Consider the following 27,251-nt stretch of genomic DNA (forward strand, 5'->3'; position numbering starts at 1 on the left):
CTTAGCAGAAATGACGCCTTCCCACCTGGCTGACTAACTAGAGCACTTCTAGCCTACTCTTAAGCATGGTAAAGAAAGCCATCAACTCACAAATCCAGAAATTTCCTGGAGACCAGCCATAACCGGTGCAACTCTACCTATACACACCATCCTTCAGGACTTTGTAAGAAAGGCACAAATAAAAGCTTTAATTCCTTTGTCAACCATCATCTGATCGCACCTCTTTTGCTTTTCCAACAGAAATTTTCTAACGATTTCGTTTAGGTAAGTGGTAGTCTCTGACATTGACAAGCTGCACAGGGTCAACGATAGTGATGCATAAGCCACTTGCACAGTTACGCTAAGTGCTGTACGACATTCACGACATTCTCTGCAAACCGGGATGAAGAACCTGTGGCCCTCTAGATGTTACTACATTACAACTCCCATCATCCCTGACCACTGGTCATGCTAGCTGGGTTGAGGGATGTTGGGAGTCCAACAACATGGGGCCATAAGCTCCTGTTGTAAGAGAACCTCACAATCCAGGTGCTATCATTTTAACTAGCATTTCATCTAGCACATGAAGAAGAAAAGCCAGCGACATGTGTCATCTTGTGAACCAGAATCGCAGAACGTGGATTGTGGTACTACAAGCAAAATTTTCCTTTCTAATTCAGGAGCCTAAGCAGTCAAGTAATGCCATTGGAAAAAGTTATTCAGGTACAAAGCTAGGCAAGAACTGCCAGAATTCATCAAAAGTGGTCTATTCCTTTTGCATAAACTGTCTTTTTATTCTGGAGTCTGTGATCAATCTCAGATTCTGCCAAATTGCACATAAAAATTGCGGGCAGACCAGCAGCAAATAACCATCCTTGCTTCCAATATGCCCTTCCTGTAATCTCAAACCCCAATATTTGTATTAAAATAGAGGGGGTGCTAGAATTCAAAACTACTTCCACCAACCACATCAAATGTGAAATTAAACAGTAGCAAAAGTAACTAGAAGATAATCCTCTTAGCACTTTCCAGTTAAACAAGGAGTGCTGTAACTTAGCCTTGCAAAGTGAGTTATAAACTAAGCAACAGCAACAACAAAATCAGATGCAGAGTGTCAATGTACTACTGGCTAATTTAATTTGGGTTATATTCTGATTTCCAAGTGAGAAATGTGGGCGAATTAAACCCAATACAAGTCCCTGCCAGTTAGGACAGAGATGCAGAACAGATGCTGCGGGACTAGAACTCTTGCCATCCCCTGCTGGCTGGGGCTGATAGGAGTTGGGAGTCCAACAACATATGGAGAACAACAGGTTTCCCAGCCCTGGGTTAAGAAGCCCACCTTTTTCTTTTTTCACAAAAATCTTTGTATATGTCAATGTTCCCAAGAACATAATTTCAAATGAAATGGAAGCAGGGACCACCTGCCATGGACTCTGTGACACAATCCTCACTCTTTTCAGAAGGGAGGAGCTGCGCCCAGTGGCTGTTGTGCAGCAGCAAATGTCAAATACTGGCAGTGGCTTCAGAGCTGTTCTCCTTACCATTAAAGGAAGAGCACCTATTTGCAAGTGGTGAAGTCGAGGAGGTGCGTGGTAGTGAGCCAAGTGAGGATGCAGCGGGCCTGGTGGGTAGGTAGCTGCAGTCACTCCTGCTTCGATTCCCAGCTCCCTATTGGGGTAAGGAGAGAGTTCACTTTTAGTCAGGCTAGTTGCTGTCTTCTAGGCAGTGAAGGCAGCAACACCTTCCTTATTCAGGGAATGAAATTATTTCACAGCAGCAATAACTTTGACTTATGCAGTTTTCTGGAGATACTGTACATAAACATTGGAACTAAGAGTTCTGTGTTGATTATCTGTTTATTTCTAGGCCTGGATCAAAATACCTGTTTTCATTCAGGTTTGTTAGATGCTTTCTAGAGCAAAGCCTTCTCAAGGAGGCTTTCATAAAACGTAAATGAAACATACCAGCCTTTCCCTACTTGGTGCTGTTGGAAGCTGTTGTCCAAAACATGTGAAGGGGCTGAGAAAGGCTGCAATATGCAATATGCCTACTCATAAAATACAATTACTAATTTACCAAACAACCATTGTGTAATGCAATATAACCCCTGCACAGACAAAAACAATAAAACAAAACAAAATTAGTAGCACAAGACTTGTAGTACACTTGTGAGGATAAAATGAGAAATCTCTCACAGTTGCTTTGAGAAAAAATAGGACACAGATGCAATAGATTAAAAACAAAGCCCGTTTAAGGAGGAACTCAAAAACAACTCAAAGAAGCATTTGCAGCCTTTACAAAAAGAACTGATCTACAATAAACTAAGAATTTATTCTTGATCAGTTGTCTTTGCAAGTATGATGAACAGGGATGCTTTGCTATAACTTCTAAAATCAAAGGTTGCTATGACATGTTTTGCTGATGTAAATCAAGAGAAGGTAAGAGCTTACTAACCAGGCAGATCTCTCTGGTGCTTGACGTGGGTGGGAAGACATTGTTTGTGGTACATGAATGTGATGTCCATGGCCATAGTTGGGATGCATCCGGTGAGGATGTGGCGGTGGTCGTTCATGTGCTCTCCTGGGGGGGGGGGAGAGCAGGAGTATTGAAACCTTAGGAATGCAAAGCTTTTCTCCTTTGTATATTACCTCACACTGCAGCCTAAGGGTGATAGGTTTCTCGGCTTCCATTTCTGAGCAGCCTGCTTCATTCACAATCTCCCCAGCCTGTCTCAACCAAAGTTCAATCTGGTGAAGGCGAGGAGAGAGATTCCTCACTGAGAAGTACATGGCTAGGGGGGGGGAAGATGCTTGTGGACAAAGAGTCCTTTGATGTTTGTTTTTGATTCCCCCCCCCTTTAATAAGTTTTTAACTTTCTACAATTTTATTGTCTGGTTTTATGTTTATATTGTTGTAAACTGCTGACATATATTTTATTATACAGTGATACAGAATAGTTTAAATAAATAAGTGTGAGAAAGGCTGTATACAGTGGTACCTCAGGTTAAGAACTTAATTCGTTCTGGAGGTCTGTTCTTAACCTGAAACTGTTCTTAACCTGAAGCTAACGAGGCCTCCCACTGCCGCTGTGCCGCCGGAGCACAATTTCTCATCCTGAAGCAAAGTTCTTAACCCGAGGTACTATTTCTGGGTTAGCGGAGTCTGTAACCTGAAGCGTATGTAACCTGAAGTGTACATAACCCGAGGTACCACTGTACATGCTTGACACAGGATATTTTTACTATATAAAAATGGCATATTTCTAAAATGATTCAGATGTATTGAACTTCTAGACTTTAGTTGGCCTTTGCCTATTTCCCATTTCCTAATAACTAAGCCTCAGTTACTCGAGCTTTTTAATGAATATCAAGTGAAAAGCCCTATCTCAATTAGCATTCCTTTTTAAAATCCAGAAACTGGATGGAGTTGCTGTGATGTAATTATTCAAAATGACAGAGGCTGACATTTCAATTAATAGCAGTTCCATTGCAGCTAAAGATTTGAGTGCAGATGATAGGTTCCTGTTCTTAATGAGATTTGCTCACAAGTAGAAGTGAGTCAACTATTTACATCCATTCATGTCTTGAGCTTTCTGCTCAAATTAGAGCCCAGGGAGAAGGAGAAGGATGGTGCAGCTTTTAGACCTTGCTGTCCTTACACCACAGCAAATACCAGTTAACCTCCCCCACTCCCCAATCCTTTCTCCTGAGTTTCCTAAGAGTCAGTGTAGTGTCCTGATTATAGCACTGGCCTAAGGTTGAGGAGACACTGGTCCAACTTGTCGCTCAGCCATAAATCCACTGGATGACCCTGGGCCAATCAACCACTAGCTGCACAGTCTCATTCACAGGTTGTTGTGAGGAAAAAAAATGGGTGGGGGGAGAAGCAGGTCTACCAACCTGAGATCATAGGAAGAAAGATGGCATTAAAAGAAAAAGGTAACTAGTTTACTGTCAGCTGCTGACAGTACAGATGCAGACTTACAGCTCCTTAGTTACCTCTTGGCAATTGCAACTAAGTGGGTGAACAGTCTTCCTCAACCTGGTGCCCCCCAGAAGCTTTGGACGACAGTGTGGGGAATCTTTGCCCTGCCAGATGTTGCTGAACTACCAATCCAATCAGCCCCAGCAAGCATAACCAAGGATGATGTGAGTTGTAGTTCAGTAAAATCTGGGGGGCTCAAGCTTTCCCTGCTGTCAGCCCCTAACCAGCACAGCTGATGAGAGCTGCTGCAGTCCCAAGCATCTGGAGGGTGCCAGGCTGGGGAATGCAGAGAAAAAAGATCAGGTGATCTGCCTATATTCTAAAGGATTCAGAAAGAACCCTCATTGAAGCTAAAAAAATTCCTTCCAGTAGCATTATCTCATTATACATGACAAAGCCATTTTCCACCTTCTCACCCCTTGCTTTTTCCTGTAAGACCTATTGCAGTCATTAAGAGTCGTCAACAGGCTCATCACAGCTATCTGCCAATCACCCATTCCCACCACCCTTCTGAGTAATACCCCTCCCCACCTTCTCACTATATAGAAGGGTCTGGAAACTTCTGTTTCAGTGTATCTGAAGAAGTGTGCATGCACACGAAAGCTCATACCAAGAACTAACTTAGTTGGTCTTTAAGGTGCTACTGGAAGGAATTTTTTTTTTTTTTTTTTTTGACTATGGCAGACCAACACGGCTACCTACCTCATTGAAGCTGTTCTGGGTATAAGCTTTCTTATATCTGAAGAAGTGTGCATGCACACGAAAAGCTTATACCCAGAACCTTACTGTATTTTTTGCTCTATAAGACTCACTTTTCCCCTCCTAAAAAGTAAGGGGAAGTGTGTGTGCGTCTTATGGAGCGAATGCAGGCTGCGCGGCTATCCCAGGAGCCAGAACAGCAAGAGGGATTGTTGCTTTCACTGCGCAGCGATCCCTCTTGCTGTTCTGGCTTCTGAGATTCTGAATATTTTTTTCTTGTTTTCCTCCTCCAAAAACTAGGTGCGTCTTGTGGTCTGGTGCATCTTATAGAGCGAAAAATATGGTAGTTGGTCTCCAATGGTTCTACTGGACAATTTTTTATTTATTTCCTCATTGAAGCTGACACTCCTCTATGCCACTATCCGCCGCTAGGTGGCAGCAGCCGCCACTGCCCTGTTCCTCCTCCAGGCTAAAGCCTGACTTACGTTGGATGTTGCATCATTCTTCTCCTTTGGACCTCCATCCTCTGGATCACCTCGTGAGGATGCAGCCTTTGGGCCGGAGATGCCGTGGCAGGGATGTGATGGGAGATAGACTGGTGGGTGGCTGGGAGGGGCTGGGGGATTGGGGCAGCAGCGTTGGCCAACGGGTGTGGGGGCGGCGGAGGTGGGACAGGGTGGGAAGAGGCATGCGAGGATATGGAAGGGTGGAAGGGGTGGACGGGGTGAGGGATGACATAGTCCACTTGCGAAGCGGGTTGTGGAGGCTGAGGGGGGACAGGGGGAGGGGGGTTTCCATGGGAATGGGGACATGCAGCAGCTTGATGATGAAGCGGCCGAGTCAAAGAGGCATCTGAAAAGGGGTAGCAGAGAACAACAAACCCGGTTAGTTCATTACAACTGTCTGCTAAACTAAGATCATCTGCTGCTCTTGACAGCACCCCCCCCAAAAAAAATAATCAGATGCCCATGGCAGACACTTCGCTTTACCCTGCCACAAGGTAAGGCGGCACCACTCAAGTAGGGTGAGCATCCTGCCAACTGCACCACTTTGCAGAGACCCTGCCAGCTGCCAATATGAAGCAGGGTGTCCTTGGGGGGCCTCCCCCGCCCAACTCATATACAGACTGCAGTCATTCTTACATGACATATAATGCCGGCAGGATGCCAGAGAAGCCTGGGGTGGTGGCTGAGGCTGGGGCTGGGCAACCATGTTCGCACTGTATCCATCTATGGCAATGGGCTGGCTGGGAGTAGCACCCGCCTGGTGCCCGTATATAGCTGTTCGGGAAGAGGCTCCTGGACAGCAGGGGTCAAAGGCTGATGCTCCGTGGAAAGAGCTGCTTCCGTGGTTCCTTATGCCATTGTTGCTTAAGTCCACTGGGAGTGCCTGCTGCAAGGAGGGAGAGCAAAACAAAAGATTATTTGAATATTCGTGGAACTGTGATCAAAAGGCTGCTATAGGACAAGTCGCACAAAAACACATATGCACAATGCTGTCCATTAGCAAAAGACTAAATAAGCTTTTGTCTCTGAATGGTATGATTAACGTTTGCCATTAGTAAATTTAACAAGAGGGCAGCAACTAGTTTTTCACCATGAAATTGGCATCTTCCTTGTAAACCTGCTAGTTAGCAGATATAAGGAAACCCATTTGATCTCCACAAAGAGAGGAACCCAAAGAGCTACTTTAGGATTCGGAAATAAGAAGTTCCTCCTTGGGTCCAACCAAGGGCTATATTGGCCAACATTCCAGTTCAAGTCAGGGCACACATGTAGTGCTTGGGAAAAGCCATGACTGAGGCCTGCCAGCAGCAAGAGGCATGAGGGAAATGAAATCTGAGTTTCCCTAGCCAGATACCCTAACTCCAAACTTTCCCTAATCCCATTTTCATCTCCACCAGCCTTTGCCCTCCAGATGTTTTAGGGGTAACAGGTTGAGTGCATACATTTACGTTTAAAGCCTGGGGCCCAAATATCTGAGAGAATGTCTGCCCTCATATAGACCTTTCCTTGCCTTGAGACCTGCAGAGGATGCTCTGAGCAGCAGCCCTGAGGCAGCATGTAGTGCATTAGTATGTCAGGACATCAGAAAAGCCTGCCCGCTAGCTCAGGCCAAAGGCCCAACTAGTCCAGCACCCAGTTCTCACAGTGGCCTCCCAGGTGCCTGCAAGACGTACACAAGCAGAACATCAGCGCAGCAACACACTCTTCACTTGTGATTCCCAGCAACTGCTATTCAGAGGCATACTGCTTCTGACAGTTGAGGCTAGCGGCCTAGAACCCTAGAAAAAGCACTCTGCACAGCACAGCACATGGAGAAACTATTATCCATAACTCTTCACCATGACCACAGTGAAGCATTCTCAACCAAACCTGCCTGCTCATGGTACGTGGTGCCAGAACTGCTACTTGATCCTGCAGGTGCCGGCACTGGGGGAGGCCTTTCCACAGGGCAGCTGGATTCACTGAACGATGGTGAAAGAGGGACGCTTGCGTGGGGGTTGTGGTGGTGGTGATGGTGGAAATGATGGCTGTGCTGTTGAAAACAGCTGGCGTGAGGGTGCCCCAGGATGTGGTGGTTCTGCGAGGAGCCGCTGCATGGAGAATGCTGGGGGCAGCATGACGGCAGCCTCGGCATTGCAGGAGGGCCAGATTCCAGTGTTGTACTTGAGGTATTTCCTCTTGAGTCATCTTAAATTGGGAGTGAAAGAAACATGTGAGCTCAGCTGATAACACAGGTACAGTAAAAGCCAAACCTGAGAACTCTGCAGGATGTACAGTGGTGCCTCGCAAGACGAAAAGAATCCGTTCCGCGAGTCTCTTCGTCTAGCGGTTTTTTCGTCTTGCGAAGCAAGCCCATTGACAGCTTAGCGGATTAGCGCTATTAGTGGTTTAGCGGCTTTTAGCGGCTTATCGACTTAGTGGATAAGCAGCTTAGAAAAAAGGGGGGGGGAAGGGGAAAAACCCCGCAGGAACTCGCAAGACATTTTCGTCTTGCGAAGCAAGCCCATAGGAAATTCGTTTTGCAAAGCACCTCCAAAACGGAAAACTCTTTCGTCTAGCGAGTTTTCCGTCTTGCGAGGCATTCATCTTGTGGGGCACCACTGTACAACTGGATTAGTCATTTACTTATTAATGTGAGACCACTGTGACCTGCAACAAAATGTTGCAGTGTGAAATGCTCCTGTTCACGGTACCAGTTTGTCATGCCCTGCTCCACGATACTTCCCTCCTCCACCCCTCTTGTTTTGCATGCAGAAGGTCCTAGATTCGAATTCTCAGCATCTGCAAGTAGCAGGTGATGGGGAGGACCCAGAGAGCCACTGCAAGAAGAGTAGCCAGTCTTTGGCTAGACTTAGGCCAAGGTTTCAGTCTCCCTGGTGTGGGATTCCTCTGCACAAGCTGCATTACAGGGCATTCTGAGACACTCTGCCCTGGGCACCAGAGAAAATTGTTATGACTCACCAGCAGCCCCTACAAACTGGATGCCCTGGAATGTGCTTCAAACTTTCCTGGGGCTGCACACTGTGAGTTTAGGTACAAGTAGTCACTCAACGTTTTCAGTAAGAAACCCCAGCATTCCCAGGAACACATGCTCCCCTACTAGGATTACAACACCGTCAAGCTGACCTCAAGAGCCTGTGCAGTCTACCATTTGCTATCCCAGTACAACAGATTGAACCCAAACTGGGTAACACTCAGATAAAAAAAATTCACCACAACTCCCTGTAGTACACTCATGTCATCAATAAAAAAAATACAGAGGAAGGAAACACTGGCCCCAGAAATTCTTTGCCTCTCCAGCAAAGGCATGCAATACATCTTCAAAGTAGTAAGCACATCAACTTTGTGGTAAGCCAGCATTTTCACCTACTGCAGAACAGTAAAAAAAATAAAAAGTCATACCTCCTGCCGGATTCCCTGCAGCCCCACTATTGGTGAGGACAACCAAAGGCTCTGGGGCCAAGGAGGACTGGCTGTTGGAGATGCTAGAAATTACGTCAGAGACCTGCTCTGAGGTCGTGACACTAGGGCCGCCATCGGACGTGGAATTTGCAGTCTGAGATTCCACTCTAGATGAAGTTGTTGGCACAACAGTGGGCTCTGTATAAAAATGACAAACAACATAAAGAAATTTAAGCACCTGCAGCCTGTTTAAGTGGGTTGTGACTAAGAACTCATTTGACACACATCTTGGGCAAACACAAGACAGACAACGTGGGGTTACTATGTGGCTGGCTGTGCCCAAACAGTACCCTTTGGTGCATAGAACCAGTGTAACAATGATATATTTACAGCACCAACCTCAATAGTTCCACAGTTATTCATATCAGGATCAGTTTAACATTGTTGTGTCAAATGTGCCCATGGGCCGCAAAAAGGCTGGAAACCCCTGATTTATTCTGATTGCATCTGTGTTGGGTGGTAGGCCTGCAAAAGTTCAGAGTACCAACAGTAACATCTGAGGATGCATGTATGCAAACATAGGAGTGATCCAGAGAGACTTTCCCATGTCTGAAACATCATGAAAGGCAGCCCTGAGCCTGGCCAGACCACAAAGTATCATGTCTGCACTCCCTTATGTGATGCAAGCAGCTTTTAACATGGCAATCCAAAAGTCAAGAGTTTCAATGGCCAGCTAACACATCTTGTTTCTTTTCAGAACACTAATCGGCTTCTCACTGATGGGAGGGTCAAGGCTCTGTCACTGCTGCAACCTACCATCCTCATCCACTGTGAGGTCCACTACTTCTGCTGCATTCTGTCTCAGGGGCTGAATGACTGTGGAGATTCTACTACGGTTCCGCTGCTCCTGTGGCCGTGAAGCATGCGAGTTTGAACTGTGGCCCCAGTGGGATCGAGAATGCCCAAGTGACGATCGAGACCTGGAAGCATAAAGTACAAATGCCTGAAAACTCAAAACAAAGGTTCTCTTTTTTTACCATGACAGGTCTGGTAAGATGATCACTTCTCCAATCTGTACCACCAACAGCTTCAGATAATTCAATTCAAAACTGAGTTTTGTTTTAAGTGGTATTTTGTTTTCCAGATCAATTGTGGGCCACCTTCAGTAACATGTGCTCTATTTAGGGTCCAAGGTTCAATCCCTGGCATCCTCAGGTAGGTCTGGGGGCAGGGGCAGGCGGAGGAGACTCTTGTTTGAAGCCAAACTTAATGCCTGGTTTGTGTACAGCCTTGGCTACCTGTTGCACCTGAAGCAGAGGTCATGGTTTACTGCTCCACAAGTCACAAACACTGGCTTGGACATAATGGGAAGTCAGGACACCCTGGTTTGTTTATCCCACTCGTGCCGGGGAACAGTGAAACCAGAGTGATTAGGCAATGTACACCTACATGCTACTTGTTCACATTAGAAAGTCTGGCTCCTCAAGAGAAATGTGTAACAAATTTGAAGTTTGAAATTAATTAAATAACAATAACAATAAAAAACCTTAATAATAATAAAAAAGAAAGCCTGGCTTCTCATTACATGTGACTGCTTTAGTGTGGAGACAATTCTTAGCTAGATAGCTCAGCCAGGGCCAGCTGACCCAGGATGCATGGTGAGACAACTGCCTCAGGTGGCAGGATCCACAGGGTCAGCAGATCTGGCCTCCAAGGGGCACACGGTTTACTGCCGCAGCAGTGGTTGAGGTGCACTCCTTGGAGGATGCATCTGCCTCCACTCCACAACCCACCCCCCTGCCACAGCAACCTCTGGGCCCTGGCGTGGTGTTTGTGTGCTCACCATTTCGTGGTTCGCATCAGGAGCCAAAATGTCTGGCACGAGCCCTGTTGATCAACGGTCTGAATAGAAAGCTAAGGCAGCTTTCTGTGTCCACAAGACTCTGAACGATAGTGGCACTAACTAGTCTGTGTCAACTAATCTTGAGTTTGCATTCTCTTAAGAACGTACCATGCAATAGCACATGGGCTATCTTTGCAAAATTTTAGCCCCAAGTAGGTATAGGGGGGTCCACCACATACTGACCATGATGACCTGTCACAATCCAGTCTCATTGCCCCAAGAATATGTAAACAGATTTTCTACTGCAGTGTAGCTTTGGAGAGTATTGAATTACAGAGTGGGAGAGATTCAAAAGGACAAGGCTTAGACTGGACCTAGCTTAACTGTTAAAATGCAGGTGTGAATGCACATTACAATAAGAGTAAAAAATGGCACAAATGCTACCTTCTACATCACTAATGTACAGATCTAATGAGCAAGTGTAGTGTCATTATACGCAAGAGCCTCAAATCTAAATTCATACTTTTATTATGTTTATATATCCTTTGATATATATGAATGCTATTTTAACCTCATTACACAAAAATAGGAAGCCACTGTAACAAAACTGAATACTCAAACCCTTTACTACATAGCCTATTCAGAAAAAGCATGATGTGAATCTCAAGTTTGCCAGAGCATCTTCACTACCCTTCAGCCAATCAAAGATCAAATTATAGGTGCCCATTTTAACAGTAATGTTAGACTGTTAAATTGAGTATTCATAACTGCATCCTTGATTGGATCAAGAGTTTTGCCAACACAGAATTAAAATTACAAAATCTGTATTAGGAAAATTAAGAAGCCAAAAGATCAGGAAACCAAAATAACTCTGACAAGGCATAGACTGCATGGCTTTAACAACAGTCAAAATACCTTCCCCCCCTCTCTCCTCACTATCTAGCCTGATGGTGTGTGCTAGAAAATTCCAAAGCGTACACACTATTTTGTGATATTTTGATTGGCCTAATAAAGGTATTGCCCTATTACGTATTTGCAACTTTTCTTAGAGGCCAACATAAGCTACCTTTACTTTGTGAATTAAAATTAGAGCATTCTGCAAAGGATCCCAAGTACAGTGGTACTTCAGGTTACAGACTTCGCTATCCCAGAAATAGTACCTCGGGTTAAGAACTTTGCTTCAGGATGAGAACAGAAATCATGTGGCGGCAGCAGGAGGCCCCATTAGCTAAAGTGGTACCTCAGGTTAAGAACAGTTTCAGGTTAAGAACAGACCTCCAGAATGAATTAAGTTCTTAACCCGAGGTACCACTGTATACAGTCATGGGGAAAAGAAGACACCCTCTTTGAATTTTGTTTTTTTTTACTTGTTCTTTAGCAGGTTTTAAATTAGGTAAATACAACCTCAAATGAGCAGCACATGACATATTACACCGTGTCATGATTTATTTAACAGAAATGAAGCAAAAATGGAGAAGGCATGTGTGAAAAACTAAGTACACCTTATGATTCACTAGCTTGTAGAACCACCTTTAGCAGCAATAACTTGAAGTAAACATTTTCTGTACGACTTTTAGTCTCTCACATCGTTGTGGAGGAATTCTGTCCCACTCTTCTTTACATTATTGCTTCAGTTCATTGAGGTTTACTGGCACAGCACTTTTAAGGTCCCGCCGCAGCATTTCAATTAGGTTGAACTGGGCCATTTGACTGGGCCATTGCAACACCTTGATTCTTTTCTTTTTCAGCCATTCTGTTGTATTTTTGCTGGTGTGTTTGGGATCATTGTCTTGTTTTATGACCCAATTTTGCCCAAGCTCCAATTGTTGGGCAAATGGCCTCACATTTTACTCTAGAATACTTTGGTATACTGAGGAGTTCATGGTTGACTCAATGACTGCAAGGTTTCCAGGTACTGTGGCTGCAAAACAAGCCCAAATAATCACCCCTCCACCACCGTTCTTGACAGTTGGTATGAGGTGTTTGTGCTGACATGCTGTGTAGGGTTTTTGCCAAACATGGTGCTGTGCATTATGGTCAAACATCTCCACTCATCTGTCAAAAGGACACTGTTCCAGAAGTCTGGTGGTCTGTTCAGATGCAACTTTGCAAACCGAAGTCATGCTGCCATGTTCTTCTTAGAGAGAAGAGGCTTTCTCCTTGGCAACCCTTCCAAATAAACTATACTTGTTCAGTCTTTTTCTAATTGTACTGTCATGAACATTAACATTTAACATGCTAACTGAGGCCCGTAGACCCTGAGATGTCTCTTTTGGGTTTTTTGCAATTTCTCTGAGCATTGCACGGTCTGCCCTTGGGGTGAATTTGCTGGGACGTCCACTCCTGCGAAGATTGGCAACTGTCTTGAATGTTTTCCACTTTTGAATAACCCTTCTTACTGTAAAATGATGGACTTAAAATTGGTTGGAGATAGCCTTATAATGCTTCCCAGTTTCAGGGGCAGCAACAATTGCTTCTCTAAGAGGATTGTGTCATTTTTCCTCCTTGGCATTGTGTTAAAACATACCTGAATGCTCCAAACCAGAAAACTGCTAAAATTTCAGCTCTTATAGAAGTGGACACACTTGTAGATGATCAAATTAAGCAAGGGCATTTGCTTAGCAGCACCTGTCTGCTACTTAGTCCCTTAATTCCTAGGAAAGCAGTAAGGGTGTACAGTGGTGCCTCGCAAGAGGAAATTAATCTGTTCCGTGAGGCTCTTCGTATAGCGGTTTTTTCATCTTGCGAAGCAAGCCCATTGACAGCTTAGCAGATTAGCGCTATTAGCGGTTTAGCGGCTTTTAGCGATCAGCTGTTAAGCGGCTTATCAGCGGATCAGCTGATAAGCGGCTTAGCGGCTTAGGAAAAGGGGGGAAAAACAGCAGGAACTAGCAAGACATTTTCATCTTGCGAAGCAAGCCCATAGGGAAATTCATTTTGCGAAGCGCCTCCAAAATGGAAAACCCTTTCATCTAGCGGGTTTTCCGTCTTGCAAGGCGTTCGTCTTGCGGGGCACCACTGTACTTAATTTTTCACACATGGCTTCTCCATTTTGGCTTTGTTTTTGTTAAATACATCATGACGGTGTAATATGTAATGTGTTGTTGTTCATCTGAGGTTGTATTTACCTAATTTTAAGACCTGCTAAGGAACAGGTGATTGTTATTATGTCCTGATATGCAAAACCACAGAATTCAAAGAGGGTGTACTTTCTTTTTTCCATGACTGTATACCAGTATTTTACAACAATGTCAATAAAGTAACCAGGTACACATTAAAGTTGCTGTTTCAGCATTTCCAAGTCTTTAGTTCATTCAATGCCTAGGTCAGAGCTTTCCAAACTTTTCATGTTTGTGACACACTTTTTAGACATGCGTTGTTTCGCGACACAGTAATTCAGTTTTACTAGCAAACTGAAGGTTAAACTAACCCCTTTTCAGCCCTGGGAGGAGCGTGGGGAGCGTTCACATGACACACACTGCAGCTGACACACTAATGTGTCGTGCAGGGTGGATTTGATTTAAATCAAATCGATTTAAATCACAATTTAAATCACTAGTCAGTAAGACTTGATTTAAATCATTTTTTCACAGAAAGACTCATTCTTGCTGGTATAATCTTAATATTGACAACCAGATGAAGGTTTCATTTTTGGAATAATAAATTTTCAAGAGTAGTTTTCACAGTTATATCAAAAATTACTGATTTGGTTAAACTATCAGAAATACATAGACAGATAACTATGAAATTATGGTGAGGTTTAATAAGTTAACTGTTTATATTTGGACAACTTTTCTGCTGCACTTTTATTGGAAGGAGAAAAATAATCACTTCCTTAATAACAATTTAAACAATTTATTTAACTGAAACAATAACATTATAGCATATGTATCCATGTTTGTTAACTGATGTGGTTAAACGGTTTAAAAAAAAATAAACTTAGCCTGAGTTTTAGCACACATGAAAATCTTAAAGCAAATCCTTATTTCCTGATGAATAGCCTTTGTACTATAATGTAACTTAAATAAAAAACTATCTTTAGAAAGATTTTTCCTCCAAAAGCATTTTATTTTAAAAATCCGATTTAAATAAAAAAAAATTGATTTAAATTTTTAAAAATCCGATTTAAATTAAAAATAAAATAGAAATCATTGATTTTTATCCACCCTGGTGTTGTGACACACAGTTTGGAAACCTCTGGCCTAGGCTGACCACGGCCTCATGCAAGTTCCTTTTGATTTCTCTCTCCTACTTTAAAACTGATTCCAACTGACTGAACCAGTAGGAAATCGGACTCCTTGATGAATCCAGTGCTTGATGAATCCATGGACAAATGAGTGATACTCGTGCTGGGCATAAAACTGGGGTGAAAACTCCAGCTAAAATAATCTTTAATAACAAACGTGATCCCATGATTTTAGACAGGCAACAAGCTGGATATTATCTTTAATAAAAAACGTGATCCCATGATTTAGACAGGCAATAAGCTGGATATTATCTTTAATAACAAACGTGATCCCATGATTTTAGACAGGCAACAAGCTGGATATGATCTTTAATAACAAACATGATCCCATGATTTAGACAGGCAATAAGCTGGATATTATCAGCTGTGATCAGGAATCTCTGCATGCTGAGGGAAGGGGCTTAGAGTGGCAGAATAATTTTAGACTAGGAAGGGATTGGGTTTTGTTTTTTTTAATGTACGTATTGTTAGAATTAACGGCAAAGCTCCCATCAGTTCTACTGGGTGAGGGATCTATACATTTTGAGAGTCTGAAAATGTGTGTCTTCTCATTTGCTGAGGAGACTGAATTCAGAAGGTTTATTCATTTATCTTTGTTCAAGGCATCACGGCATCTATCAGCAGAGTTTCATCCAGGATGACACTTTAAAGCACTGCTGCAAGATGAAAGACCAAAATAATTGACAACTTGAGAACTATCTGCATATCTCTCCCTAGTACAACTACAGATTATTCCTGCAGTTAGATGGAAAGAGGCTTTCATGTGCAGCACAAATAAAATAATAATATATGGTTTAATGAAGCAGGAGCAAGGAAGATGGTGACGCCTAGAGTAAAATGAGAGAGAAAAGAAAAAAGGAACCATGTATTAAAAGTAAACTCACATTTGTTGACTTACTTTACATTCCTATACAATGGCAGGACCAACTTTTCATAGGCCTGAGGCACAGGAAGGACCCACACTGGAAAGCTATGAAGTAATCCTATTAAATGGATTGTGTGGTAACTGGTTGCCTGTGTTGAGGCAGATATATTATGAGGTAGCTGTAAATATATTTGAGAGTAACCATAGAGCGAATAAATTGTGTTTTCAGCCTGAAGTCATGCACTGCCTTGTTTAGTAAAGCTCCATTTTGAACCCAGGATGGCAGCTAGAGAAACTCAAGACCCGGAGACATAGCAGCCAAAATTAACAAAATATTGAGGTAAATAACTGAAAGGAGAAACTTCTTCTGCTTCGCCAGTAGAAAGCAATGTTCTAGTTTAAAGGTAGCTGACATAAGCAGCTGCTATAAACCATGTTAGGCCACTGGCCCACCTTGCTCAGTGGGATTTAAACTGACTGGCGGTGTCAGAGATGCCTTATCTAGAGATGCCAGGAATTAAACTTTGGGCCTTGCAAAGCCGCTGGTTCTCTGTGGAGAAACAGTTCCCCCTCCCAAATTCTTTTTTTTTAAATGTTTTTTTATTATGTTTTCCACAAACAAAAATAAAACAATCTTTTACAGTCATCATTTTATGTCATCTTATTTACACTGCGTATATTCACGCCCTGACTTCCTTCCCTGCTTCAGTTTTCTTAATATATATCTTCTCTTGCAGATTCTTATTCACCTTCTATAAACATCACAGGATTTATGTTAACCCTGCTAGTTTTTAAACTTCTACAGTTAATTCTTATGTATGCAACCCATTCTTCTTCAAACTTTGTCCCTTTTTGGTCTCGAATTTTATAAGTCATTTTAGCTAATTCTGTATACTCAAAAAAATTATCCTGCCATTCCATTACCGTTGGGATCTCCTGTAATTTCCACTTTTGAGCCTCCCAAATTCTATTTCTTAGGCAAAGCCTTGTTTTAACAGCATTCACACTACTGAACGTAAAGCGAAATCTGTACAGTATATAAATGGTCCTCACTTTCGTATACAAGGGCGGCTGGCTGTTTAACACTGCATTGACTCAAAATAGCAGTGACTCTGGGAGAAGGTACATGAGGGAACGAAAACTGGTCAAATCTGATTTGTCAAGTTATTGGGCATTGCATCTCATCCCACTGAACAAGAGTAGTGGCCTGTTGAGCACCGCCGCCTCCACGCAAATCTTACTAGTTGGGAAGATACCCTGGTTGGAAACAGTGGCGTAGCGTGGGGGGTGCAGGGGGGGCCGGCCGCACCGGGCGCAACATCTGGGGGTTAGGGTTAGGGGGCGCAAATCCACGGGTTAGGGGGTGCAAATTACTTGCCTTGCCCCGGGTGCTGACAACCCACACTACGCCACTGGTTGGAAAGAAAAGGGGTGTCTCAAGGAAGAGGCAGTTAATGGCTGGGCGGGGTATAAATAATAAAATTATTATTATTATTATTATTATTATTATTATTATTAGGTAGATCAGTTAGAAGAAGTCAGTTGGGGGGAGTGGTAAGCCAGTAATCAAGATGGCTGCAAAACTCAGAGTTCCTGCCCTCAAGTACATAATTTCTTTTCAAAACAGCCAATTAACTGGGAAAACTTGAAAACTTTTACCCCAATTCAAGAAATATGCTGAGATAAAAATAAGGGGGTATAATTAACTTTCTCATGCCACGGGAACACCAAGAAGAAGCCAAGGCAATGAGCCAGCAAAGAGAGAACATGGCGCCCGAACCAGTTAAGACGGCAGAAGCTGCAGCAGAAAAGGGTACCAATGCAGTGCTGAGAGGGGACAACATGAAGAAAAGCTTTGAAAACTGCTCACAAGAATATGGATATAAAATCAAAGCTGGAGGATTCTCAAAACAGACTTAAAGGGTTAACTTTGCAGGGGCTTTGTAGAAGGGGCAGAAAGTGACAAGATAGCGGTTTAAATTGCTAATACCTGCCTTGGAACTATCGCCAGAGGATATTGGGTGAGCCCATGGAGCCCTATCAACTCGTCCATGTGTTTCAGCCCCTCCAAGAGACATTATTATATATAATATATTTACATAGATTTTAGGAAAAAAGATATGAAGAACGCTTAGGAATGTGAAAAATATAACTTTTGAAAATCAACCAATTATGGTTCTCCAGGATCTATCTCAGGACACCTTGAAAAAAGGAGAGAATTTCACCTAGTAACATCTAGATCAGGGGTAGTCAACCTTTTTATACCTACTGCCCACTAATGCATCTTTCTTGATGGTAAAAGTTCCTTACCGCCCACCAGTGCTCAATGGAAAGAGGAACCCCCTACCACCCACCTAGAATCCTGAAACACCCATTAGTGGAAGGTAGGGACCAGGTTGACAACCCCCGATCTTGATTATCAGAAGTGGGAATCAGATTATCACTGAGCATTCACTTTCTGTCTAATATTCAACAGAGGAAATTCAGTTTTTTTGGCTGCAAACCTCTGGGAAGTAGCAGAGCTTTTGCAACTTCTGGAATTGGAATGACTCTCTGAATTGCTAAGCGTTTTGCAACAAGAAGGCACTGACCCAGGAGAAGAGAACCCAGTGGAGTCTACCTATAGTAGATCTTGTAGCACAAAGATAGCACAAGGAAAAGCAGGCCAGACTTCTCTACTCTCAAGCAACTAGAAAATGAACAGTTAAGACCCTTCTCTGAGGTGTTAAAAATAATTTATTCAAGATGAAACCATACAATTGGCTAGAAAAAGCAGTAATTATAGCATATGTACCCCTTGAAGTTAAGATCTAAGCTAATATTTAAAATGTACTCATCATGTGTACTTATGGTATGTTCTATACCCTAATGGTGCAGGAGTGCCCTCTAGTGTCTATAGAGGACACATACCGAGTTGTATTTTACTGTTTTAAGTTGAATGTTGAATTGTTTTTCAGTTGTGGGGAAGGGAGGGTGTATATACAAATAAGAAAGCAAGATGGCATCAAATAAGAAGAGTGGAAGTATAACTATGATTACCTTGAATTTAAAAGGGATGGGAGATAAAACATGTTCAACTGGCAAAATATCTTTATAATAGGTAACCAAATATAGTTTGTTTACAGGAAATACATGTGGATCAGAAAAACACCTTATTTAATCAATCTTGGGTAGGATGATTCATAGCAATAGGGTCAAATAAAAGAAGACAAGTTGTGATCTTAGTTCATTCTCAACTTAAATTTCAGGTCATTAAAATACTAAGAGATCCAAATGGTAGATCTATTGTTACAGAAGGAACCCCCAGTGGGACATGTTAGGTAACTTTGGATTCAGTTTATGTGCTGAATACTGGCCAAATGTCATTTTTACAAAAACCTGTGTCACGCCTCAATGATTTTTTCTTCTTATGATTTAATAATTGGAGGAAGATTTAAATTGGAGTGCAAGTAGCCTTTCACATAAAGACCTAACTGATTCTGCATGGGAAAAGCAATGTAAACAACAACAGTGGAGTTTAAAAAGGGCAAGGAACAACTGAAATTGTTGAGAACATTGTAAGAGTGGGGTCTATGGGATATATGGAGTGAGTGGAATCCAGTGGATACAACTCACATGTTTGTCTCCCCTGTTCATAGCTCACAATCTTTAGACTTTATATTAACCTCTGCCCTGTTTCAGAATCTCAGCTATATAACCTGGGTGCCAAATGGATCCCTTAAACCAAGGTTACAATCGCCAAAACAGAATGTCTAGTTGCCATTTTAGGGCAATACGGCTCTAATTTTTCAAATGAAGGACTGTGATTGATTGTTAAACATCTGGTTAGTTCAGATTGCAACCCTGAGCTAGGTTAAGATTGAGGACAGTCCACATATATATATAGACATTCCTACCTCTTTTTCTTAATGGTGACATGGGCCATTGATATCATAAGAATATTCTTCACAACTGAGAGCAGGGCAGTAAAGGCAAGCTACAACAATTAACTATAATGTTGTTCATCGCTCCTTCTCAGGCTGCACAGAAAAAGCATTTTGGTTCCTGAAATCCATTCTGATTGTGCAGAATGATTGAATTATACAGTCCTGATCCAATGATCCCCAGACATGCATCTCCAGATGGTTGGAGATGTCAGGCACCATCCTGGGGCCCTGGCAACTTCACTTGGTCACAAGTAGCCAAAAGCTTAGTGCAAAATACACCTGGTACCTGGCTAATTTCAAACTCTGCCTCCTTTTTAAAGGAAGTGCAGACAGCTCATATTGGTGAAATTAACATAACAGAACACACTCCAGTGAGCGCACACTTCCTATTAATTCTGTCAGAAAATGTGACCTGTATTTGGTCTTTTAGTCCTGTCCTTATAACCAATCAAATGGTAAAAGAAAAACTTAAGGCATCGTTGGAACAAAAACTAAGAAAAATAATAGAAGGACTAAGTTCAGGATTGCTGTGGGAAACAACAAAGGCAGTGTTTAGAGGAGTATGTTTCAAGAAAAATCAGGACTGAATATAATCTACAGGACACAAAAGATGCAGTTAGAACAGGAAGTCTCTTCCCTAGAACAAAAGCATAGGACAAGAACTTCAAAACAAGTTTACTAACAATTACAAATTAAGCAAAAATAACTAGAAGCAATAAAAATAGATAAAACAATGGTACAATTATTGTATTTAAAACAAAAATATTATTACTATTTTTGCTGCCAAGTTGCAAAAAGAGAAACAAAGCAATAACTACAGGTATAAAAATAAAGGCAGGAGAAAGGGTTTATAGTACAAAATTAATATGTGCAAAGTTTTTCTCCTTTCTGTACACCTCCACCTCTCTCTAGAAGAAATTAAGAAATTTTTAGACACTACAGCAGGGGTAGGCAACCTAAGGCCCGTGGGCCAGATCCGGCCCAATCGCCTTCTCAATCTGGGCCGCAGAAAGTCCAGGAATCAGTGTGTTTTTACATGAGTAGAATGTATCCTTTTATTTAAAATGCATCTCTGGGCTATTTGTGGGGCACAGGAATTCGTTCTTTTTTATTTTTTAGAAAAAATAGTCCGGCCCCCCACATGAGCTGAGGGACGGTGGACTGGCCAACGGCTGAAAAAGGTTGCTGAACTCTGCGCTATAGCGATACCTATAACTAAAGGAGGAGAACAGTAAATGTATGGGAAAGGAGGAGATAAAGGAAGTAATTAACAATGATATTGTAATGATATTTTAGCTGATAACAGACTTCCTGCAACCTGGAGACATTCAAAAATAGTAGTTATTCCCAAGCCTCGCAGGGACCATCCAATTTTGAGTCAAACAGACCAATCTCTTTATTCATAGAATCATAGAGTTGGAAGAGACCACAAGGGCCATCGAGTCCAACCCCCTGCCAAGCAGGAAACACCATCAGAGCACTCCTGACATATGGTTGTCAAGCCTCTGCTTAAAGACCTCCAAAGAAGGAGACTCCACCACACTCCTTGGCAGCAAATTCCACTGTCAAACAGCTCTTACTGTCAGGAAGTTCTTCCTAATGTTTAGGTGGAATCTTCTTTCTTGTAGTTTGGAACCATTGCTCCATGTCCGCTTCTCTGGAGCAGCAGAAAACAACCTTTCTCCCTCCTCTATGTGACATCCTTTTATATATTTGAACATGGCTATCATATCACCCCTTAACCTCCTCTTCTCCAGGCTAAACATGCCCAGCTCCCTTAGCCGTTCCTCATAAGGCATCGTTTCCAGGCCTTTGACCTTTTTGGTTGCCCTCCTCTGGACACGTTCCAGTTTGTCAGTGTCCTTCTTGAACTATTCAATGTTGACCAATCTCTGGCCAACAGATTAAAAACCTTTCTTGACAATTATAAATACCTAGACTCTTAAGAAGAGGGGGGAGGAGAGGAGGCTGAGGGAACCCTCCACAAGGGAGGGTGTTTGAAAAAGGGTGGGGGGGTGCCAGCTCTGCGGACAAGGGGTGCCATAACTGGGCTCCTGAGCCCCACAGGGGTGTCGCAGAAAGAATGTATTTGGTCAAGGGAGCAATGGACTCAAAAAGGTTGAAAGCCTGTGCTGTATGTAATTAAATGCATACATCTGAAGAGAAGGGTTCTCTTGTTCTAAATTTAGAATCAGCATCCAACTGTTGCAGAGGCAGAAGGACAGGGACTAGAGAATATCTGTACCATCAGATGGTGAAAAGGAAAGAGCACAGCTAGGCAGAAGATTTAACACATGACAAAAATGGCAACGATCTGGCCCATACCAGGGGCTGCCTACAGCTAACTTGGAAGTTCCAACTACAAGAGGGTGAGAGAAATCAATACAATGAAGTTTAAGCAGTGTTAGAAATTGGGGTAGAAAAGCTAGGGCCAAATGGCTTCTGGAATCTGGGTTATAGGCACAAAATCAGAATGGCTAGTTGCCATTTTCCCCCCAGTGCAGCAGCACATTCCATTTATTTTTGCGAAATAGGTCTATGACATCAACATTATTGGAAGAACAGGTCCAACAGCATAATCCTAGCCATTTCTACACAGAAATAGATCCTACTGAATGAATTCAAAAGGGTTTACACCAAGGCAAATGGGAATGAGATTCTACATGTGAAGAATTCTTCTGAATCCCTGGCAAACAGAGATCAACATTTGCAATCACCTAGAAAACTTTCCTTATCCATCAATTTTCATTAGACAAATCTCTATTTCACAATATGGAATTCTGTACAGACCAATTCACCCCATGAGAAAAATGCATGCATTTAGAATGCAGTTTACATTAAGTCTTTAAGAAAATGTTACATGGGGGAAAATATAATAATTATTTCTTTTTTTAAAAAAAACAGATATTCTACTAACACTATAGGTTTTCTGTTTTAAAAACCAAATTTCGGCAAAAAACTAATTCAGGCGTGTTTAATAACATGAAATAAATGACAGTTTAGAAGAAATTTTTAATACAACTATGTGAACGTCATAGCTTTCTGGCAAGAACAACACAAGGGCGGGGGAATCCCATAATGAAGGCTCTGCTAATTCCAACTGCAAACAGTCTATCCACCAATTTCCCTATAGGAAATTGGTTCCTGAAACCAATTTCCAACCAACAAAGACAGCCTGCCAGGGGAAGTTCACCTGCAACCTTCACCTTTAGGTGCCAGGCAAAAAATGGTTCCTCTTTAACCAGGCCTTAGGCTGATTGACATCCAATGCCCTTTTAAAATGTGTTGTGTTGTTTCTATTTTTAATTTGTTTGAGTATTAGCATACTTGAGCATTGCTGTCTATGGCTTCTTTAAAGTGCTGAATACAGAAAACAAAAGTGTGGTTTTTAAAAAGGCGGGTGCATATGTAGCCCGGAGAAAACATGTTGGAGTTGTAGCTAGGGGTTGAAGTCAGGCCAATTAAGAAAGGGGATTGTTTTAAACTTTTATCTTTTTATTTAAAATAAACAAAAAATATCCAGTAGCAGCAAAAATGTAATGTGTTTTTTAAATCAACTGTGATGTCTTAGCATTCTAAGATCAGCAGTTAATAATGTTTTATATAAATTGGTATTAATTAGGGAGAAATGAACATGTGAAAAAGCCCTAACTTACAATGAACACAGGAATTCTGAAGCTCATCATCAGTAATATTTCCCCCATTGAAAACATAAGCTCTCTTTCTCATTATGTCATATATAATACACAGCTCTTAATACAAAAAGAAACATAAAAGGGAGCTTATGTAGTAACTTGGTTATATTTTGAAGTTCGAATTAAGTGCATTGTAAAAAATATTCTCCTTCTAATCATTTCAACAAAAAATATAGCACCCAAAGTAGAAAGCCACAGTTATACATCTCTGAATTATTTCAAAAGCAAAATACCAAGCCTATGGAAGTACACATATACTTTGGGCAGGAATTTTTTTAAAGGTGAACATACTGTGTGTGCTATTACTTAATCTAAAACAGAAGAACTCAATGTTCATACCAAATTATATAAAGAAACTAACGTGTAGGAATTTTGTCTCTTGATCACACTCCACATTTATCAACATGATTTGCCCTGAAAAGAAATAACTGACTAACTCTCCAGACATTCATTAGACCTCATACTGTTTTGAAGAGACTTCAAACATTAAACTCTAACCTGCCTGGCCGAGAGGGGACTCCTGCTACTATGTGGGAAGGGCAGGGAGCCATCTAAGTTATGTTTATCCTGGATGGCTCCCACATCCCTTTGCATTTGAAAAAAGCTTTATAACCAAGACTTTTGAGTACTCTGACTTGTTGCCACTGTCCTGTGTCCTCCACTGATAGCAGCACCAGCTTACCGGTGTGGGGAGAAAGTGACAGTCTCACCTTCTAGTCCCTCCCAGCAGCAACAAAGTCAGATCACTAATGTGTTGATTAGAATGCTCTTTTCAAATGCAAAGGGTTGTGAGATCCCTAGTTGTGTTTCTGTTGTGCTATTGGCTGGGAGGCATTTTTCCTCCTGTGCTCTCAGTGGTCAGTTGCACCATTTGAATGGTTCAGCAGCCGAATACTAGAACTATGCATCAGGACCGTGATCTCATTCAGGGAATTCTTAGTTGCAAAATGCACTCCGCACCCGCTTATTATGAACCCTGACTTTAAGGAACAGCTGTTCAATAAAGCCCAACCCTTATTCACAAAGTTATTATCATATTCCAAAAGAAAAGAACATTGGCCTTACCGGTAACTTTCTCCAACTGTTACAATCTCTACTTCACTGTCTGTTGAGGTAACATTGATTTCTTCATTGGCAGTGACTTGGGGAGTGGAGGATGCTTCGATCACCACCACGTCTTCATCAATACTCCCTGAAAGGCAGAACGCAAAGGAAACAGAAGACTGAAATAAGTTGCATTAGATTTGAAATCCACAAGGTATTAACTATATATGATGCAAAATGGAGGCAATCAGTAAGTGTTGCAGAAGATGTACAGTGGTGCCTCGCAAGACGAAAAGAATCCGTTCCGCGAGTCTCTTCGTCTTGCGAAGCAACCCTATTAGCGGCTTAGCAGATTAGCGCTATTAGCGGCTAAGCGGCAAAGCAGCTAAGCGGCTATTAGCGGCTTAGAAAAGGGGGGGGGAGCGAAGCAAGCCCATAGAGAAATTCGTCTTGCGAAGCGCCTCGAAAAACGGAAAACCCTTTCGTCTAGCGGGTTTTTCGTCTTGCGAGGCATTCGTCTTGCGGGGCACCACTGTAACTTACAAAAAGTAATAATACACCTCTTCTGCGCCAGTTACATTTAGTTTTAGTAAGACTGCAGCCACTTTCAGTGGTGCCTAGAAGCAGCTTTGGCCCAAAATATACCAGGAGCTATTTGATGGGTCAGGAGCAGATTAGAGCTACCAAACTGTTGTTCTCAGATCAGAGTAACTCAGCATTGTTTAATTTATATCCCGCTTTTCTGTGAAGTTCAAGGAAAGACACATGGGAGATTGGAGCACAACCTCTCATCCAGGCACCAACTGACTCAGTGTCAGCAAAATGCTTGCCTTATGTGCCTTCATACACAGGGAATCTGCAGCCCTTCAGATGATGCTGGACTTTCTCACTGGATCCAGACATAAGAAGATAAGATGATCCCTGCTTGACCAAGCCAAAGGCATATCTAGTACAGCTTCCTGTACTCACAGTAGCCAACCAGATGAGCCAAATGAGCAAGAGCAGGAGCACAACAGCATCTTGTGACCTGCAATTTCCAGCAAGTGGTATTTAGAGGCATTATGCCTCTGACAGTGAAGGCAAAGCTGGTAGCATGGTCAGTGGTCATTAACATCATGGTCAATGGTCAGGAGTTGGAAGTCTAGAAATATCTGAATGGCTGCACATTCCCTGCCATACAGTTTCAATGGAAAGCAGATAATTGAGAATGAATTTGTAACCTCGGAAACTGTATTTTATTTTCAAAGCTGTGACTAAGCATGCCCTGAAAAACATTTCTAATTCCTAAGCATGCCCCAACACAGGAGGCTTTTACAGACTTTCCTGGATTGTGTCGTATTTCAGTTTAAACTCAAGAGTCACTGAACACGTAAAATAAAGCTTTGTCTTACAAGTGAAGTCAGGTCCTACGACTGTCTAATTTCTGCATGTACAAAGAGAGAAGCCATACAGTGCAAATGAATGGTCAGCAATACACACAACACATAGTTAAGCTATGGAATTTGCTATCTCAAGATGTAGCAACATAGATAGCTTTAAAGGGGATCAGACAATTTCAGTGGCTGCTAGTCATGAGAATTGTGTATTACCTCCAAGATCAGACACACCATACCAATATCTGTGACAAAGAAACATTGGGCTTCCCATTAGGCCATTTGGTTGGGTCTCAGAGGAAACAATATGCCAGCCTATGCCTCTGAACTGATCAAGCAGAGAACTCTTCTTATGCTGAGGCATCCAAAAGATGAAATGCTATAGTAAGGTGCCTTTTACTACCCTCACATAGACTGAGTGCAAGTGTGTTGCAGTCATGACAAAAAAGTACCATTTCTAAATGCCTGCCTTCTAGAACAACAATCATGGAACCAACCGGAGGGGCAGCAGGAACTCTGGATTTAATCTTAAGCAATGTAGAGGTGTTAGATACAAATGTTATTGAGCTGACTGGAAAATGTGGCTATAGTGCTATCCAATTCAATATATATGTAAATGGAACAATTTCCAAACAAAAACAAAACAATTACATTTGACTTCAAAAGAGGTAACTGTTTTTCAGCTTCCTTTTCAGCAAACTCAAGAGGATGAAACTCTCCAAAAAAGATTGGGAGTTGTTTAGAATCACAACATGAGAAGCTCAGCTGAAACATACACCAGATAAAGAAAGGTGTACACACACACACACACACACACACACACACGTGTGTGTGTGTGTGTGTGTGTAAATATAAGATATAGAGGAAAAACAGAGGTGGAATTGAGAAAGAAACAGTTTATTAAGTATAGAAACGGACCTGCGTTGAGGGGGAAGGAAGTCAAATACAAATGAATAAGAACTGAAATAGGGATGTATGTGCATTATTTGTTGTGTGTGTGTAGTTATATCTTTTTGTAAGTTTGTCTTGTGAGTGACATCTGTGTTGGTGTTGGTATAATAACCTAATAAAAGCATTTTAAAAATTAAAATAAGAAAGAAAAGAAAAACAGATAAAGAAAGGCACCACCAAAGCCTAGAGGATGCTAGTGTCCTTAACAAGCAAAGAAACTATTAGAGACATGAGGGCTTCCTTTAGAAAATGAAAGTCTTGTCCAAACGAGGCGAACAAAAAGGAACACAAACTTTGGAAAAATAAATGCAAGTGGACAATATAGGATGCTGAAAAAGAATTTGAGGATCACACTGCTAAAAACATTAAGACCAGCAACAACAAAAAATATTTGAATAGTTGCAGGGAACCAGGGAGGAAGGTGGACACTTTCAACGCCAATGGAGTCAAAAGTCTGATCTAGCAGTCTCTCTTTGTGCTCTTAAGCCAAGACTGGCTGAAAACCCTATACTGTACAGAAATTACTCCCATGAAAGAGTTTGGTCATTTGTGGTCCCTTGTGGATGGGTTACCAATGTGAGTTTTGAAAGAGGGAACACCAGCCATGAGTGGGAGAGTTAATGTCTGCATCCCAATTGCTGATTCATACAGTTTTCATGTCTCTGTTTCATAGTAACAACTTCTTGCATCTTAAAGACTAACAGATCTACTGTTAAAACGAAGTTTTAATGGATT

General features: G+C 42.0%; 1 protein-coding gene across 5 annotated transcripts in view; it reads right to left on the bottom strand.

Annotated features, from left to right (window-relative positions):
* Window positions 1-27,251, bottom strand: part of RNF111 (ring finger protein 111) — a 55,335-nt gene that overhangs the window by 7,339 nt on the left and 20,745 nt on the right. For all 5 annotated transcript variants that reach the window (XM_079953217.1, XM_079953216.1, XM_079953215.1 and 2 more), the window contains 8 exons: window positions 24,214-24,340; window positions 9,390-9,553; window positions 8,574-8,771; window positions 7,045-7,358; window positions 5,808-6,057; window positions 5,151-5,517; window positions 2,437-2,562; window positions 1,524-1,650 (listed from right to left, as the gene is read on the bottom strand). In XM_079953217.1, coding sequence (XP_079809343.1) covers window positions 1,524-1,650; window positions 2,437-2,562; window positions 5,151-5,517; window positions 5,808-6,057; window positions 7,045-7,358; window positions 8,574-8,771; window positions 9,390-9,553; window positions 24,214-24,340 — 1,673 coding nt within the window. The remainder of the gene's footprint in view (window positions 1-1,523; window positions 1,651-2,436; window positions 2,563-5,150; window positions 5,518-5,807; window positions 6,058-7,044; window positions 7,359-8,573; window positions 8,772-9,389; window positions 9,554-24,213; window positions 24,341-27,251) is intronic.

This window comes from Podarcis cretensis (genome assembly GCF_951804945.1).
Source record: "Podarcis cretensis genome assembly, chromosome: 14".
NCBI classification, from domain to species: Eukaryota; Metazoa; Chordata; class Lepidosauria; order Squamata; family Lacertidae; genus Podarcis; species Podarcis cretensis.